The 19,857-nt window shown below is 35.9% G+C and overlaps 1 protein-coding gene across 1 annotated transcript in view; it reads right to left on the bottom strand.

The window, feature by feature from the left end:
- Positions 1–19,857, bottom strand: part of ITPR2 (inositol 1,4,5-trisphosphate receptor type 2) — a 487,108-nt gene that overhangs the window by 236,068 nt on the left and 231,183 nt on the right. The window contains exons 30-34 of the mRNA XM_063115575.1: positions 19,524–19,724; positions 17,171–17,422; positions 14,185–14,310; positions 2,068–2,196; positions 751–871 (exon numbers count right to left, since the gene is read on the bottom strand). Coding sequence (XP_062971645.1) covers positions 751–871; positions 2,068–2,196; positions 14,185–14,310; positions 17,171–17,422; positions 19,524–19,724 — 829 coding nt within the window. The remainder of the gene's footprint in view (positions 1–750; positions 872–2,067; positions 2,197–14,184; positions 14,311–17,170; positions 17,423–19,523; positions 19,725–19,857) is intronic.

Here is a 19,857-nt window from a genome sequence, read left to right as displayed (position 1 = left end):
TAAACTGATTAGCATTGCACTTGTTAAGTGCCCAATAAATGTTCTCAATGGTGATGACAATGATAATGAAATACACTATAAACTGTCCTTCCCAATGCCTGCAGAGCCACCATTAGTTGAATGACCTCACTCTTCTTTTAGTCTAGCCTAGTCTGTATTTCTTCTCCCTCCTCTTCTCAGCCATCGGTAGAATGGCCCTAATTACCCTCCTCACACACACACACAAGAGGAAAACACGAGAAATTCTTCTAGACTCTATTGACCATCTACTATCTGTCATCCCCTTGCCTTTCATTTCATTTGTAACTTCTAAAACCTTCTATGTATATGCCCTCAATAAATACTGATAGATTTCAAAGAAAATTGGAAAACTAAAAACCTCACAAAAAGTCCTACTGCCATACGAAGGTATTAGCAAGACAGTCTGCTTAGTAGACAAGACAATTCCATAATAAAATCTGAGACAGCATTTAATTTAAATTATTCCTGTAAAATATTACTGAATTATATTAAATTGCCATATGCCATAATATTAAATTTAAATTTTGAAATATAATGATTATATTCCCCTCCCAAAAAGTATGTAACATTCAGAATCATCTGCTGATCATTGCTCTTCAACTTTACAGAAACCATACCTGTTTTCATATCAAGTTGCAAATTGGAAAGCTGCTTGTATTGCCTATTAGCCAAAAGCCCAATTTCTTCAAGAAAAATGTAAAAATAAGTAAAACCCAAACCATAACTTACCCACTTCAGCCAAAGTTCTGATACAGGATTCCACTGAGGCTTTCTGTGCCGGGTTTGGCCAGGTGCAATTGTAAATTCTGAAGGCAGATTGCAGCAGCTGAATAAAAACTGGCTGATGTGTCTGAAAACAGAAAGAAAGTAGGCAAATGGTGCTGCGAAACCATTAATACCCCTGATGCAGTATCTATGCATTATTCAGAAAGGTTCATCCAAACAAAATAGATCAAGTTTCAGTCCTATTTAATAAGTACCTCATTCAACAAACATTTATTACACACCATTTCATGACAGGCATTGTGCCAGACACTAGAAAAAAGATTGATACTTGTATTTTAACTACATTCTTAATCAGAAAAATATGCCATTTCTTGAAGCCAATGTCATGAATTTAAACATATTTTTTATAATCCCTAGGTTATTCACAAGTAAAAGTAGAGCAGGTGTTTCTGGATTTGGATTTTTTGGGGGGAGGGGTTATATGATGGGCAATAGAGGAGACAATCATTTTGAACTACAGAAAGAATTTCATATGGTTCTATCTAATAGTTTAAAATTTTTCCCTAAAGAAAGTACAATTGAAATGATACTTTTATAAGAGTAATACACAATCATGGTAGGATATTTGGGAACCACAAACATGAAAAATCATCCATAATCCTACAATGTAGAGATAATCAATATCAACATTTTGAAGATATTTACTTCCTAAGTTTTTTCTATGTATATAAGCATATGCATTCTTTACACAAATGAATTTGGATGATACTATAATGCAATTCTGTGGCCTAATATTACTTCATGATTACTTTCCTTAGTCATCAATTTTCCTTTCAAAACAAGATTTTTAATTGTTATATAATAGCAACCTACAGATATACCATGATTTATTTAGCTGTCCTTCCGTTTGTGGACATTTTAAGCTTGACATTAATTTTTAAGTATAATAAATACATGAATGGAAAATCTTAATATAAACCTCTGCCAATTATTTTAGGATAAATTACTAAAGTGGAACTATTGGGTCAAAATGTCCATTCATTTAAAGAATCACACCATTATTTCAACACTTGGCAAATAGTCAACACACAGATATAAAAGTTACTATTCTGCTTAGAAAGATAATTCAATTTGAAGATGGGTTCTCTATTTAAAATAAAATTTGGGAAACTCAGCAAGAGGCATGATAACAAATAACAGAAAGAAGAGAGATCATCAGAAGTGTAGGAAATGACTACATGACCAGATTAAAGTTTCTTCCTACTCAAATGACATAATGAATTCTTTGCACCAGAATGCTTTTGTATCTGTTTAAGATACCTGGAGGCTGGTACTGTTGTCTGAAAAAGGAGAGTTAAAGAAGCCGCTCACGATGTTCATTATGGACTCAGTAACACATTTCTCCAAGAAGAGGTCTGCGTGTTTCCTGTCTGTAGTTGTGTTGCAAACCTGGAGAGAAAAACAAAACTCAATACGTTTTATCATATCTTTGAATTAGAACTCAATACCAGAACTTTCTAAAAGTTGTCCTGAAATAGCTGTCAATAACATTTCTCCTGCTTTTGAATGTTAACTTTGAATAGAAACACTTCTGCCTGAATGCCATTAAAACTGGATCATCCTGGGGCCGAGCCCGTGGCGCACTTGGTAGAGTGCGGCTCTGGGAGCGCTGCGACGCTCCCGCCGCGGGTTCGGATCCTGTATAGGAGTGGCCGGTGCACTCACTGGCTGAGTACCGGTCACGAAAAAGACAAAAAAAAAAAAACAAAAAAAACTGGATCATCCTGTAGTAGCTTCTTCAGGTTTGCTTGTCATGCTGCCTTGACCAGAATTCTTTGACAGACCCCAGCTCCTTCTTCCTGATTTGCTCCTCCCTTCCCTTGCACACCAACCTCTCCCTCTGTCCTCAAGCATGGCTTTGCTGGAAAACACTTTCCCACCCAAAGTGAGGGAACCAAAGAGGAAAGAGTTATCCTAAGATAAGAAAGTGGTAAATGTGATTAATGGTGGTTTATGTCTCCATGCATTTTCACTCCTAATACCTGGCCCAAACTGTAGGATGCAAACAAAGAAAATATCTGGAGAGGAAAACAAAAAGGTAAGAGAAGATAAATCAAAACCCTTTCCAACAATTTTGACCTTTTCATCTACAAACTACCTGGGAAGTTTGTATGCATCCTTCTCAGAGTAGGCTGAGCAAGAAGAGACAAAACCGTAGCCAGGGATAGACCAGAAAAGAACATTCTTGGTTCCTGCTCTGATTTTTTTACACCTGATTAAGTGAGGCAGAAATTGGTCATTTTGCTAAACTGTAAATTTCAAAGGGTGTTAGGGTAGACAAATTGCAAAAGCTAAGACACATGATTAAAAACAAACAAACGCAAAGGTTGGGAAGAGAAAAGACAAGAAACAAGAAGATAAAAAGAAGACAGAAAAGGGGGAGGGGAGAGCCAAGGATGAGAGAAAAGACTGAGAAAGCAGGGCAGAGGAAGAAAGTTTAAATACTCAAAAAATTGTGGTGAGTGCATATGCTGGCCATATGTTCCAGCTGTTCTTAGACAAGCCACATTTTTATGTAATTTTCTTCTTTTCAATAAGGTGCTTAATCAAAAGAATAAGTAATTACAGTTTAATTTGACATTGCTTTAAAACCTTTCAAACCAATTCACAAAAGAGAAAAATTCCCTTCTCAAACCGTGTGTCCCAGTGTTTTTGATGTGGAAAATAGGAGCACTACCACCAGCATTTTTCAAATGAAGGTAGAACAAAGAGGATGGGGTTTGTTATGAGTTCAAGTAACTTCCCATCTGGACAGTTTACTCTTTCCTCTTTTTACTTATTTATTTATTTATTTATTATTGAACCATGGTCGATTGTACATATCTATGGAGTACAGAGTTGAATATCAATACCTGTGTGCAATATGTGATGCTCAAATCTGGATAATTAGCATATTCAACACTATACAATGTAATTGTTTTTCATGGCCCTTTACCAATTCCTCCCTTACCCCTTCCCTCTCCTCCTTTTCCCACCTCTGGTAACCTCAGTTCTGTTTTCTCCTTTTGAAAGTTCAATGTATTATTGTGATTGATGTTTCTTTCTTTTATTTATTTGTTTTTTTTAGCTCCCACTTATGAGTGAGAACATGTGGTATTTTTCTTTCTGTGCTCAGCTTATTTCACTTAATATAATTTTATCTAATAAGTTCATCCATGTTGTTGCAAACGGCAGAATTTCATTCTTTTTATGGCAAAGTAGTATTCCATGGTGTGTGTGTGTGTGTGTGTGTGTGTGTGTGTGTGTATATATATATATATATATACACACACACCACATTTTCTTTATCCAGTCATCCAATGACAGGCATTTAGTTTGGTTCCAACTCTTGGCTATTGTGAATAGAGCTGCAATAAACATGGGGGTGCAGGTATCCCTTCAACATAATGATTTCCATTCCTTTGTGTATATACCCAGTAGTGAGATTGCTGGATGGTGCCGCCACTACAAAAAACTGTATGGAGGTTCCTCAAACAGCTACCGACCGAACTGCTACATGATCATTTATTTTTACATTTTTTTTTCTGGCTGGCTGGTACAAGGTTCCAAACCCTTGACCTTGGTGTTATAACACTGCACTCTAACCAACTGAGCTAATAAGCCAGCTCACTTTTTCCTCATTTTTTAAGTGACACCTACCTGACATTGTTGTTAGAACTAAAAGGTTTTTAATGTCTCTAATCTCACAGGGTTATTGCAGGGAACAGTGTAATTAAAGAACATAAATTATGTCAAATTATGTAATCTAGTTATTGTTCCAGCATATAACATAGTGCCTGGCACTGACAAGATGATCAATAAATATGTGAAATGAATGGATCGATTAATTAATTTAAAAAAAAAAAAGACTAAGGACTCTTATTTGGGTTAAGCTGTATTTGTGGAACATCTAGCCTAGGATTAAAATTTAATATAGTCCTAGAGCTAATATAAAATTGATTTTTCCCATGATAGATATGAATTAGGATTTATTTCTTTTAGTATCTTTCTAGCACTGGCTTTAACAATGAACTTTTCAAATGTGAAGACGTGTAAGTTAAAAATGTATTAAAGCTAATTAGGGGGCCGGCCCCATGGCTCTCTTGGGAGAGTGCCCCTTACTGGTCAAAAAAAAAAAAAAAAAAAAAAAGCTAATTAGGTAGCAGATCAGTCTGTCACAAGCAATCCAAACAACCTTCTTCCTCATCCAATGACATTTCATGCAATTGTGTGGGGCACTCTGCAGTTATTCTAGTATCACACAGCATTATGTGCAACAGGGAATTTCCCAAAAAAACACACACAAATTTGCTTTTTAGTCAGTGGATTAATAAAAGTAATCATTTCTAGGTAAAAACTCTCCTCAAAATCCTGGTTAATGCAAAGTCTGTGTTAACAAAACTAAGTGGAACCTATTCATCAATTCATTTGAACAAGAAATTCAAATAATTTTTCAAGATTTTTTTCTGCCCCCTATGAATGATAACATTTTCACCTTGCATCCTACACTGTAATATCATAGAGAGCCAAGAAATTTCTTATTAAAATCTTTAAAAACTTCTCAGGAAAAAAAAAAACCCTAATAAATAGTAATATTTCTTCATCCTGTCCTATATTTATTTTTATTGCCTCTTTACAATAAAATTGGAAATGGCTCAAATAAAATTATATCACATTAAATGATCTTTCTGTGTGCAATACATATGGCTTAAAAGTTCCAATCTGCTTGCACATATTACTCACACGACATTATTTCCTATAAAACGTTTTCATGTATTGTCATTATCTAAACACTTATATTAAAAGGCTATATTTATTCCATCATTCTAATGCACCTTCATGCTTTAATCCATTTTTGCAATGAGTTGAGATACACGTTACCAAAATTACAAATCATTTTGTTATTTTCTTAGTTATTTCCTTCTTGCTAGTCTTTTATGTGATATCTTTTAGTTTTTGTTTTTTTGCTGTTGTTGCTCTTTTTTTTTTTTTTTTTTTTTGCCATTATAAAGAATTATGCAAAATTACTTTTTTTACTTTCAGATTTTTTTGGTATATTTCATCAAAAGAGAAATCACCAGAAGAGAATATGCAGACAGTTTTATAGTGCTTGCTGGACTGATCCTCTAAAATAATAAATTTACAATGCTATCAACAACTATCTGTGGATTCATTGGACGTTTCCTCACTACCACCAAGCAGCTCTTGCTTTTGGGCTCTGGCTGGGTGCAGCTAAAGCGAGGCACTGGTAAGAGATAACAGAGTGGAAGAGATAGAAGTCAGGTACCTAGTGTTCCTCTGCCTCCATCCACATCTCCCTCTCTTTGCTGAGGCTTCTGTGTTCTCTGGATACAGCTTCCACTGCAGCCCTTCTTCCATGTCTCCAAGCTCTGCCCAGGCTCCAGTAATACTGCCCATGCCCTGCCCCTTGAGGCCTACAGGTGGTGGAATTCCTAGATGCTCCCCATCCTTTCTTGCTTCCTTAACTCTACCCACACCTCCTGGGGTGTGCCATGTCTTTCCAACTGGAACTGACTGATACACCTGTATAATTATTTTTGCCGATTTAATAATATCTAAACGGGGTGGGGGGGTTTGCATTTTTTTACATTGTTAACAAGTCTAGGCACTTTTCATGTAGTCATTTCATTCCTATATTCTGTCATGCACAAGTAATTCAAACCCTCTAAACCACATTCAAAAACCAGGAAGATGACTGAACATTATGTATCAGTTTAACATATTTTTTATAGAAACTCTTTTCAGTTGTCATTTCAAATGTATTTTCACATTTCTACTCTTTATTTAAAACATTTATTTCATTATATTTCATTGTGTAAACTAATTTTTACACTCAGGTACTGTTATTGATTTTAATATAAAGCAGAAAAAATCTCCCTTCTACAAAAGGAAAAAAAATAGTCCATACATTTTTATTCTAGTTTTTAACTCTTTAAACTGGAATTTGCTGATGTAGGTGTCTGACATGGATTCTGATTAATTTTTTTCCATACTGATATTCAACTATCTTCCAAACACTTAATAGTAATTTCTTGCCTCACTCTTAGGCTCCTTGAGGTTTGTCTTATAGGATGTCACTAATGACTACTTAACTCTCTCCCCAAGTCTCTATTGAATTCCATGAATCTTTTTTTTTAGTATTTTAACTTAACTTCATAAGAATAATTCTCAATTTTTAATGTGTTTGAAAACCTGAAAAAACAAGTCCACCATCACTGTCTTTTCAAAGAAAAAAAAAATCCAACCTTTTGAAATATTTGTACTCACCTATTTCCAGATGAATTTTACTATATGTTTGTCAGATTTCATTGCCTATCACATAGAGGCATAAATTATTAAATTAAAGGTAAATATTGGACTAGGAGTTAAAACAGTGAACCAAACAAAACAATGTCCCTACTCTAATCAGAGCCTTTATTCTAATCAAGAGACACACACAAGAGACAAATTTATAAATATACAACATGTTAAATGGTAAAAATAGAGAAAATAATAGACCATAGGGAAAAATCATAAGGGGCAAGTGGTACAGGGAATGCTGCAGAGGGTTGGGCTGATCAAGGATTACTGTTTATTTTAATTGATTGGGTAACATCTCTGTATGAAGAAGGAAGCAGCCATGTACTGGGAGAAGAACAAGAAAAAACTGTTTCCTCCATTAGAACATATGCTCCTGGACAATAGGAACTTGTCTGTCTTGTTCACCTGTGTGCATGCTCCACCTTGGCACATAATCGGTATTATATAATTGTTTGTTTAATAAACAAATATTAAGTGAAATTTCTAGACATAATTTCATCTGAATTTCTCACCTTGCATATGCAATGTCCCTCTTCTCTTCTGCTCTTAAAGTGACTGCTACCCTTGCAAGAATGACAGACTATGCTAAATAAGTTATCATATGCTAGAGCGGCACTGTCTAGTAGAAATACCTACAATGATAAAAATCTTCTATATCTGATGTCCAGTATAGTAACCACATGTGTTTATTGAGCACATGAAATGTGGCTAGTGCAACAGAGGAAGTGAATTTCTTATTTTATTTAACTTATCCTAATGTGGTATATTTACACAATGGAATGCTACTCTGCCATAAAAAAGGAATGAAATCTTGTCATTCACAGCAACATGGATGAACTTAGAGACAATTATTTTAAGTGAAATAAGGCAGGCACAGAGAGATAAATACTGCATGTCCTCACTCTCTTTCTATGCATGGCTTATTTCACTTAAGATAATTTTCTCTAGGTTCATCCATGTTGCTGAGAATGGCAGAATTTATTTTTTTTAATAGCAAAGTAGTGTTCCATTGTGTATATATACCATTTTCCTTATCCATCCATCCATCCATGGATGTTTAGGTTGGTTTCAACTCTTGACTATTGTAAATAGAGCTGAAATAAACATGAGAGTGCAGATATCCCTTTGATGTGATGATTTCCATTCCTTTGGGTATAAGTTCCTTATGTGATGGTTATTAACCTCTTTAAAAGTTCATACCAACATTTTCCTTTTTTTTTATTTATGATGTTTTGATGTACGTAAGTATAAATTTTCAAAAAATGAAATATCTACACGTGAGACTGGACATCAGGGAAGGAGCCAGGCTCCAATCAGCTTGGTATTAAAGTAATGAAAGTAGATGAAATCAGCAAGCAAGTGACTGTAGATGGAGAAGGGATGAAGTCTGAGGTTTGAGCTGGGCACACTCCAATATGCACAGGCTGGGAAGATACAAAGGGAGCAGCGGAGAATGAGTGGCCAGTGTGGTGGGAGGCAAACAGTGGGACTGATCCTGGGGGCCAAGTGAAAAGAGGCTTCCAAAAGGAACTGATCAACTATGATAAATGCTGACAATAATGCTGAAGAGCAGAGAGTATGATGCAGGATAGGTAACAACCAACCAATCATCAGGAAGAGCCAACAAGTGTCCAGGCCAGGTGGGCACCATCATAATTCAGCATGAAAGTTAAGGCAAGAAAAAGAATTACAATTCAGGGAACAGTATTACACAAAGAATAAAAGTTACAAAATACTTTAGACTTCTTCACTTCTCTGCAGTGCTAGCTAATAGGGCCACAAAAAAAGAGCCCTTTAAAATGAGACTTTTCACTGCCTCATTCAACTAAAGAAAGCTAAGATAATTATAGAAAACCTATTTAATCTCATCAAATGAAAGAACTGGGAAAGTGTGTTTCAAAGAACATATAAATTTTGTCTTTACTCCTACCTCCAACCTCTTTGGTAAGTTAAGTAAAGAGAGCAAATGGCTCAGGTGATCTATCCAAAAGTGAAATTCGCCAATCTGTCTTGTTAAGCAATGATTGGCAGGACAATGACATGACACGGCATCAGGTGCACCTCCTAAATTATTTCTTGGTCTAATTTCCTTCTGCCAGTACATCACTTAGAGTACTGTTGATCATTACAGGATCTTGAAATTGGAAGCAAAATTGAAACATTTTCAAAGAAAAAATAGAGTCAGAGGCTAACATGGATCATACTCCACCCCTCCATGTACTTTCTTGTAATGACTCAAATCCCCTAATCAGGCAGCAATAATTAGTTATAAAGCCAGAGAAAAACATTTCTGCCCTAGAAACACCAATTTTAGCTACATTTGGCACACAGATCAAAGTGGACTGTCAATAAATGCTCTGAAAGATAGTATAACAACTTTTCATGGGTCTGCCTAAATCTGGTCTATTTTCAGGACATGGATACGTCTTTGTCCAGAAATCAGAATCAAATAAGTATGTGAAATGATCTAGCACCTGGTCACTAAAAACAGTCTTTCAGGAAAGATTTCCTTATACGGGTTTTAACAAGATAAAGGACAAGGAGGTAAAAACAGGAAAATGAAAGACACTAATAAAGGTGACTCTTTAGAGAGCTTTACTCAAGAGCAAACAAAAAGACCCTGGCAGTGCTGACTACAGAAAAACATGAGAAGAAAGGTGGAAGGTGGTATGAGTGCCAATACATATTAATATTTCATTTGCCTTTTAAACAAAATTGTTCTACAAATTTCTACTAAAATAAAATTGTGATGGCCAGACCCTGCCTGAAGTACTTGGTTCCATCCTGAATGCCACACCTTTAAACAGAAACACAGACAAACTAGACAGAAACCAAAAGTATGTTGAAACAAGGATCCCAGAAACCATATCAGAAGAGGAACCACTAACAGTCTTGCAGAAAATAATGGGACATTTTCATATGCTTGTATACAAGGAAAAAAGCTAGAGCTTTTCAATTCATACACTTCTGTGTATTCAGAGAACTCAAGAAATGTAATAAATGTTTAAATTTTACAAGCTATTTAAGAAAAGGCAATAGTAAGAGCAATTCAAAGAAAAACAATCTTGAGTTATACTACTAAAAAATAACTATACTTGCATATGTTATTTTCAAATGCATTTCTGAAGACATCAAAAAGACTCAGGTTAAAACCATCTGGTAAGGGCCGAGCCTGTGGCGCACTTGGTAGAGTGCTGCGCTGGGAGCGCGGCAACGCTCCCGCCGCGGGTTCGGATCCTATATAGGACTGACCAGTGCACTCACTGGCTGAGTGCCGGTCACGAAAAAACGACAAAAAAAAAAAAAAAAAAAAAAAAAAAACCATCTGGTAAGTGAATCTTGAAATTTCAAATATCCCATGTTACCTTTCTGTATTATAGCTTAGAATATGCTACAACCTGTGTGATATACTTAATTGATGAACATTTTTATCTGTGTAAACACAGAAATTTAAATAGGAATTTACTATTTTTTTGTAATAGCTTTTGCTATTTTGTCATTGTTCATTTTGTTCTTGTTATTTTGATAAACAGAGTATCAAACTTTAAAAATAATAAAAAATAAAAATAATGGGAGACATGAGAGCTACCATGAAGTATCTGAGAGGCTGTTGGGGAAAAAGTACTGGATTAGGCTGCAGCAGACTTCCCACTCTGTAGCTAGGAGAGTCAGCCATGAAATTATCTCTCTGGAACTCTTACGCAAAATTGTGAGGCCAACCTACATGATCTTAAGTTCCTGTAAGTTACATAATTCTATCATTTCAAAGTAGATCACTAGCAAGGAGAATATGTTGCTCATAGCAAACAACTACATCTTTGCTTAACTAATTGTTCTGTGTGGTTGCAGAAGGAAGAACTAGGTAAAAGCTAAAATAAGTAAAAATTTGGCTCAATATAAGAGCTTTTTAACAATTAAAGTTGTGTAATAATGAGATCAAATTGTTTCAAAAACTAGGATCATTGTTAATAGAAATATTTGAGTAAGTGCTGAAGACTATGAATTAGATATAAAGTTGAACTATACATACTTCTAATCTCTTCCACTCCTAAGATGCTGTGATTCTTAAGGTCTAATTTACCAAATACTTTTCCTCCAGATTACCTTCATCATTTCTCAGTGATGCAAATCAATTACTCTAGGATTTCATAACTTTGTTGTAACATCTGAATTTGGTTCATCCCATACATGGCTATTCATGTCAACTACTGCTGTGCATGTCCAGCTCATAGACATGGTTTCTGGCTCTTACCAGTGTTCTATGGTCTCCCTTTTGGTAATTCTCAACATTGTTACTTGGTATAGGTCTTGGGAAAGCCTCTTGAAATTGCTCAAAAGGCTACATTTAGCCTTATGATAATACTGGTGATGATGATTTGAGTGATGTTACCAACTCTCTTACTAGATGTCAATATGTGCTAAGAATTTCACACACACTATCTCACTGAATCTTTCCAGTAACCCTATGAGGAATGTGTTATTATTGTATTCATTTCACAAAGAAGGAAACTCAGGGTTAGAGGGGTAGGTACCTTGTCCAAGATAACTGAGCTAGTAAGAGGCAGAGTCTGGCTTGAACTCTGGTCTGGCTAAATCCTTTGAAATCCCTACTCTTAACCACCTGCTGTACTACAGTGATTCTCAAAGCATGGTCCGTGGACCAGCTGCTGCAAAATCACCTAGTAACTTGTTAAAAATGCAGTTTCACACGTACTGAATCAGAAACTCTGGGGACAGGACAAGCAGTCTGTGTTTTAACAAGGCTTCCAGATAGTTCCAATGCTCACTAAAATTTAAGAAGTACTCTGTATTCCTTTGGTGGTGGCACATTTTCTTTATTTCTTTTTTTTTTTTTTTCATATTTCTAGTATTTCTAGAAATACTAGAAACTCTACGGAACTGAAATTTTGCCTAGAGGCCACATTTTATTCATTTAACCATACTTATTTTTGTAACTTGAATTTGAAAGTCTATGGTAGCTCCTTAATCTTTCTTTAGGGGGAGAAAGAGAAATCCCAGATATGGAAAAGTTGTGTTTCCTTTTCCTTCCCTGAAATAGATTTCCTGCCAGCGTTGGTGAAGGAATTAGAGAACTGCTACTTTAAAATATAAAGAAAAGGGAAACAAGAAAGGAAAAAACACTTCTGCAGTATAGCTAAGCTGTTGTAGTTACACATGAAGAGTGAATAGGCCAAGAAATCTTGAAGTTCCCCTAGCACCTTTATATAATAAGTAACATTAATTATCAACTTCATCAAAATAGTTCAAATAAAAATCTTTCCTCCATGTGTACTTTTTGAAAAAGAATATAAATCTATACACTTTTGCCTTATGAATACAGCAATGAAAAGAGTGCTTCTGTAGTGGCATAATCAACGACAATTATCATCTCCTTTCTTTGATTTAAAAAAATAAAAATCTTTGTTAGTTTTATAGCTCGTGCTGCCTAGAATTTAACCTTGGTCTTTTTCAAGCTTATCTTTGGTCCATAACACGGCGCAACTCTGCAAATCAGTCTATAAGCTCTTTAATATCTTCTTGCACGTGCAATTTTAAAGCTCAGTCATGGGCGTATAAGTCATTCTCTACTTCAAGGTTTCTGGAGATACTTGCAGCTGGTCAGATACAAGGTTTTCACAAGGTCAATGGGGATAAATGTGAGTGATATGTTAAATGCTACATAAAACAGGATGATTTCTCTACAGGTGCAGATTTACTGAGAAAGGTGGTAAGTGGCTTTTGGTTGTGCAGAAATGGAATACAACAGGAACTGCCTTACTTCACACATACTAGAACACAGTGGAGAGCTCACACACTGCACCACACCAAAAGCAAAATAAGCACATTTCACCTGGAAACCTTGGCTAAATAAAAAATGTTCCTGGACTGGAATAACACACGATTCATTGTATTATCCAAGGGTGCTCTCAGATGTATGGATCTACAGTCAGTGTTTCATTGTATCTACTTTGTCATCCCTCCTTCCAGAAAGGACTGCAGGGAGGCAGTGAGCTAGTGAAGAGCAGTTAGCATCCATCCTGGTAAGATCATGGAAATACAGACTTCACTAATCTCTCTTCTCAAATACATTTACATGAGGCTTAAAAAAAGCTACCAGCACTCAGGAATGTAGAAAGACCAATGGGACTGGACAAGCCACCATTATTCATAATAGGTTGAAAGAGTTATCTATACACTCTCTCCTATTAGCGAAATCCTTATTTGAACGAATATCAAGTCCCATAACTTAAAAGAAAAAAACAAGAGAATATTTTTTTAAAAACTAAAATAAAAGACCCTGGGCATTATGATAATTCATTATGCAAAACCAAAGTCTAAGATGTGCTAACGATAATTAAATGTTATCAAGAAGATTCCTTCCCTCCTTTCTTCATTTATTCCTTTACTCAATAGCAACAGAGCAAAAACATATGCCAGGCAGCATATAGAAAATGCCAACCAGCTCCACACATTCTCCCTGATACCCCCCAAAAAAACCAGTAGGAGGAAATGGGCTCAAAGTAAAGACAATATAATTTGGCTGACACGAGTGAAAACGCCAGATGATTAAATTACTGGAGTTTGTGTACAAGGAAGACTTCAAATAGGCAACAGTGGACAATGCTACGTCCTGAGTGGTCTGGTCAAGTACTGATCTGCCTGGAAGCCGTAGTCAAGCCCTCCAGAGGTCTCTTCTGTCTATAGCTTGTAATTGCATTCATGGCAAGAGGCTCAAAACAAACAGACCTCTGCCAAATGTCTTCTCTAACCAATGTAAAAAGGCCACTAAAATTCCATTTAATAAAAAACAAATACAGTCAGTTGTGAAGGTAAAAACGAACACTTTATCTATTGCTATATACATTGTACTAGATATTTTGCTTATATTAACTCATTAAATCTCACTCACAATCTTGCGAAGCTTATTCACAACTTTACGAATGTAACGAATTCCATCAAAATGTAGTGGGTTTAATTGCAAGTTTTCATCCAGAGGATTAATATTATTAAATCAAAATATATACTGGTGACCTTGCTAAACATGAAATAGTACTTAATGTTCAAAGTGTGACTCACCCTTGCCATATCCACCAAGAAGTTCTCAAATAATTTCCAAATGTGGTTACTTGTATAGATTTCTTTCATCTCCACTTCAGTGTCAACGTAACAGTGATTAACAAAGTTCACATAAGCTATTTTAACCTGTGTAAGTTTCAAATATAAAAGAATGTTAGTTTTCTTTATTGTTCACTTTCAAATATCAGTTATGAAAAGTTCAATAAAATCTGTGTTAGTTCCTATAGTAGATTATAGCATGTTTTGTGTCTGCCTGGAAAGCATGCTCATTCCCTTCTTTTGCTAAGATACTCCACTGACCCAACAGTGAACACACGACCTAGTTCTCCATTCCCCGGGTCCAGCGACTAGTGTGACAATGAGCACTTCACCCAGCTGAGCCTATCCTACTGAGACACTCTCTCCTACATCCCGCTCCCTTTCTTCCTCCCTCCCTCACCCCTCTTCCTCTTCCCCATTCTCTCTCTCTCTCTCCTCTCTCTCTCTCCCCTCTCTCTCTCCTCTCTCTCCTCTCTCTCTCTCCTCTCTCTCTCTCTGCTCTCCATCTCTCTCCTCTCTCTCTCCTCTCTCTCTCCCTCCTCTCTCTCTCCTCTCTCTCTCCTCTCTCTCCTCTCTCCGCTCTCTCTCTCCTCTCTCTCTCTCTCTTCTCTCTCTCTCCTCTCTCTCTCCTCTCTCTCTCCCTCCTCTCTCTCTCCTCTCTCTCCTCTCTCTTTCTCTCTCTCTCTCTCTCTTTCTCTCTCTCTCTCTCTTTCTTTTTGCTAAAGCAGAACAAGGTAAATCTGAATTTCAAGAAATCATCTTCTCCAGGTGTGTGGAGAATAATGTTGTCCAGAAGAAGCTAAGGAGGCAAAAACATGAATCAAAAATGGACAAGAGATGGCAAGGATTCTGACATTGCTTGAATCTCTAGATCCATTGGAACAATGATCTTTCAAATTCCAAAGTACAGAGCCCAATAAAATTCTCTCTCTTTCTTTTTTTTTTTTTTAAATTAATTTAAGTTAGGTTTCTGGCACTTGTAAGCAAGAGATTTCTAATACAATTGAAATACGGTGGCTAAATAATACTTCATGTTATCTGAAAATATTTATATTACTATTTCTGAGAAGAAACAGGCTCATAGTTTACAAAGAATTGTGTTATATGAAGATGCACATGTAGTAAAACTTCTTTCCAGAATTAGCAAAATTCCTCATAAAGGACTGAGATGGGTCTCATCTACATATATACCATTTCCAAAGTACACACAGGGCAGTAGTTTTTGTTTTTCATTTTCTTTTGTTTCTTTCACAAAAATGTGATGAATACCATAAAATTCACCCCAAAAATGCATATATATAAAAAATCATGTAAACACTTGCAGGGGGTTCATGGAATCCAAGTTAAGAATACGGAATAGAGGACCAGGTTCAATGCCTTTAGTGCTTCTCTCTACTTGACTGAGGTCCAAAACAAACCCTCTGTGGCAGGGTGCCTACGTCAGGATGGTCACGGGGGGTGGGGGCGGGGGGACATCTGTGCCATCCAGGGCATAGTCATAATCATCTTGACAGCAGCTAACATATACTCAATGTTTAGTATTTGCAAAACACCCTCTGCATTTTGTACATATTATCTTAGTTAATTTGATCCTCTCACTTTAAAATTGTAGAAATTGAAGATTAGAAAGGTTAAGTAACCTGTTGGAGTCAGCCACACAACAAGGAAGTAACAGATCCAGGATTCTGACTTATTCTTTAGTTCATTTGTTCATTCATTCAGATTTATGCAGTGTAGGCTCTAGCTCAGACAATACAATGGTGACTAGAACAGACCCAGTTGTTATTCTTATAGAGTTTATAATCTTGGGAATGAGTGTGAGGGCTACAGACATTTCTTAACTGATAAAATGGAAATGTCAAATTTCAAAGTATAGACTCTTATAGATTGCACTGAGGGAGCACAAGGAAGTCTTCCCTGAAGAAGTGAGGCTTAAGTCAAGATCTGAAGGATAAAGAAGAGTTACTTAGGTGAACACGAGAGGTATGAGTGGTATAGTCAGAGGGAACTGCATGTGGGAAGAAGCCCAGCCAGGACTGGGAACTCACATAAGGACAGAACTCATGGATTTCATCACTACATCATACTTCCTCTCTTTGCCCTCTTATTTCAAACCAATCGTAGCATGAAGTGCCCGTGGACTGAGGTGTCAACAGTTCCACAAAATTTCATAAAAATATACTTTCACGCCCATTACTACACTGAATTATTCAGAAGTAGGGAAGTTAACTTCACCTGACCCTTTTCAGTTACTGTGATCTAAAATGTTTGGTTTTATATCATTTTCAATGCATCACACATTTATCAACTTTGCAACATTACACCACAACAGTAGAAAAGAAAGAAATTATTGCATTATACATTCCTGGAAGCCTCATTAATACAATCCGCTGGCAGACAACCAGCTTCTACTGAGATCTTTTTCTATCATCAGAGCCAAACTAGGACAAAGGATAAAAGATGATGTGTGAATAAAGCAAAATGTATGTGCGTATTTTCAAGAATGCATCTATCCCATAAAACAAGGTAGACCAGCAGAGTCTGATATGTGGCCCTGTAGCACTATCCTAGCCTCTCCAGTCAATGACTGTGAATCACTTGTGAAGCACCTGGTTTATGTTCAAGAACATACCAGAGGTTAAAGTAAATCTTTTGGTTTGATCACATTGCCATGTTTAGAATTTAAGAGACCTATGTAGTAGTGTCCAGTAAACTAACAGTGGCTATATTTTAAAATAAGTTTATTCTCTTTCATAACTTCCTGTAGAACTAAAAAGTGAACCTTTTAAAGCTGTTTTCAGTTTTCCAAATTATATATAGCTAAATACAATTCCTTGACTAAATAAATGATCTCATTATAAATACTGATATGGGAGACTTCTGGCACTTATATGAACTTTAAAAATTAATGACAACTCTACTGCTGCTTAGCTTTTGCCAGGCTTACCTCCGGGATGCAGTCATCGTGGGTCACCACCCGCACTATGTCATCCAGGGGCAGAAGGGAATTACACTTGATTTCAGTGTAGACATTTTTCCCCTCTGTGCACGCTGCCAGCAACTCCACAAGGGTGATGTGGTAGGCTAAGGGGCCACTCTCATCCCCTCGGTCTCTCTCTGAACACATCATATGGAGAAGGATTGGAAATGATGCTCTATCATTGTAAAATATCAGCACATCTTCACCCCCATTTATCAACTGAAATGATAATAAGAAAGTCTACATAGCAGTCCAAATGCTCATCCTTACAGTTATTTCCAAAGGCTTGATCTAGCTGGAAACACATGTATCTCTCTGTAAAAATACAGATGATATTGCAAAAGCAGAGCTATGCTAAGGCAGGATGGTGAAAAGGTTCCAGACACGTGCCAAGTGATCAGTTACGAATGCTATCAAAACCAGTCGGGGAGATATGGGAGTGGCAATGGGACAAGAAGTAAATGACACAGACAACAGCAAATTGCTCATCGGTGAGTTACACACTGAAATTAAAAAGAGTAAAATTATTTCCTTTTACTTCCTATGGAAGACTTCACTGCCAAAGCATGAGAAATCTCAGAAGTCTAATTTTACTAAAGCAGAATAAAATATCCTCATCCACTTCAATAATGACTGAATAAGTAAGCAAATACATTGAGCCAAACACAAGCCTATAAAAATCTGGAAAATTCCATGTGTCATGGGAAAGCATCAGTAGAGAATGGAAGTAAAAACAGAGATGGGAGAAACAAAGAGAAAAAGAAGGCAAAAAATGAGAAACAAAGAAATGAATAGGTAGCGGCTTTTGGAACTTATGTTTTTCTTCATATCTTGTTTATATAATTTTAGTGGAAAATTCCATCAGGTGGCATTTTATTACTCAAACTGCATAATGCCTCATTGTCTATCTGTTATCTATATCAGTATTAATTTTCTAATCCCAATGTGAGATATTTTGGTGGGTAACAACGAATATAAAATTTTTTCCCTATTATTTTAAATTGATAATATATTTAAATTGATAAGCCAATTAATTGACTTACTTTAAAAATTTTGTTGAAAGAGGATTTATACTCATATGTGTCAAAATATGTATTTTGAAGGGTCTTCAAAAAGTTCTTGGAAAGATTCTTATTATCTTTTAATTCTATTTTTCTGCAAACTTTTTGAAGTACCTTCATATATATTAGCATAATATAATATTACAGATACTTCTTTACACGTAAAAACACTTCACCTGATAGCTGTCATAGCAGCTTAAATATTTGCTGCTTTCTCATTCTAATTCTTTCCTTGGCGACTATAATACAAAATAAAATTATTTACCACATTTCTAGGCAACGAAGAACTAATGTGAATGTAAACGTAGATAAGAGAAAGGTAAATTTTACAAGTTTAAAATGTTCCTTGAAATGTTTAATAACAATAATTTATAGTAAAAAAAATTCAGGGCTTTAAGCTGAATTAATTTTAAGATTTCTATGTATTGGGAGGGACTCACATTGAATCGCTATGGAAATCTCTCCCATTCCCAAATTTTAGGTGTATAATTATGAAAATGCCCCCAAACCAATATAATATACTACATAACACTTTGGGAGCCATAAGGGGTAGGTGCCTTAATCCACACGGGCCACTAGAGAACCACGAGGTTACAGAGCAGTGATTCACCCAAGTGGACTCTGAGCTGCCAGTTCTCCAATACATCACAGTTGGTTCCCAGTGAGTAACTTACTATGTAAACTTCACTCAGTATAAACCATCAAAATGAAAAGGGCAAAATAAAGTGCTTCATCCATCTGTTTTTCTTAAATTTTTAACTTACTCTAAATAGCAAGTTTCCGTGTTACAATAAATACTGATGAACAGTTTTTATTAATTAATTTGGTTCTCTTCAAAGCCTTCTGCAAATAGCAGCAGAAAACACCCATTCAATATTTCAGAAACAGAGCAATGAAGGCACTGGACAGGCAGAGTTCAATCAATCTTTGCTATATTATTGAAAACTTAAAAATGTAAAATCTTGTCATTTTCATTCCAAATAATCTGTTACATTTCATAGAATTTTTACCCGTTAAATACACAAATTCAGTCTGGACCAAAAAGAAAAATAAACTCTTAGAAAAATCAAAAAACCAACTTCCAATATGTTGCTTCATTAGATTAAAGTAAAATATACTTGTGCTTAAGTAGTCATGATTAAATTAAATAATTTTCTAAACCTATGCTGTTGGGTTGTTTTTCACTCCAAGTTAACAGAAAATATATATTTGAGCATATTGTTTATGTGAATCTGACAAAATGCAAATCGAGAACATACCTCTGTCATTACCATATCCTGGCATTTCTTCACGTATTTACCATCTGCTTTTACAATTGTCTGCAAAAACCTCAGGTACTCCACGTGGCGGCCATGTGTCTCAATGCAGTGCACAAAATGTTGCACGACTCTCTCACTAATTTCGTTGCACAGATGGTAATTGTTCATGAAGATGTGTCTCATCGTTTCTGCTTCAAGAAGCTAAACACAGAGGAACATGTCACTGTCATTCTGACAGGACCAATTTCTATTCTACAGTACTTAGACTAATTTCCCTGCCTGGAATCAGTTTAATATTTTATACAAAGCCATAGTGACTTGTCTGTGCAAGTCT

The sequence above is a fragment of the Cynocephalus volans genome, chromosome 12 (genome assembly GCF_027409185.1).
Source record: "Cynocephalus volans isolate mCynVol1 chromosome 12, mCynVol1.pri, whole genome shotgun sequence".
In the NCBI taxonomy this organism is placed as follows: domain Eukaryota; kingdom Metazoa; phylum Chordata; class Mammalia; order Dermoptera; family Cynocephalidae; genus Cynocephalus; species Cynocephalus volans.
This window is presented reverse-complemented; position numbering and strand designations above follow the sequence as displayed.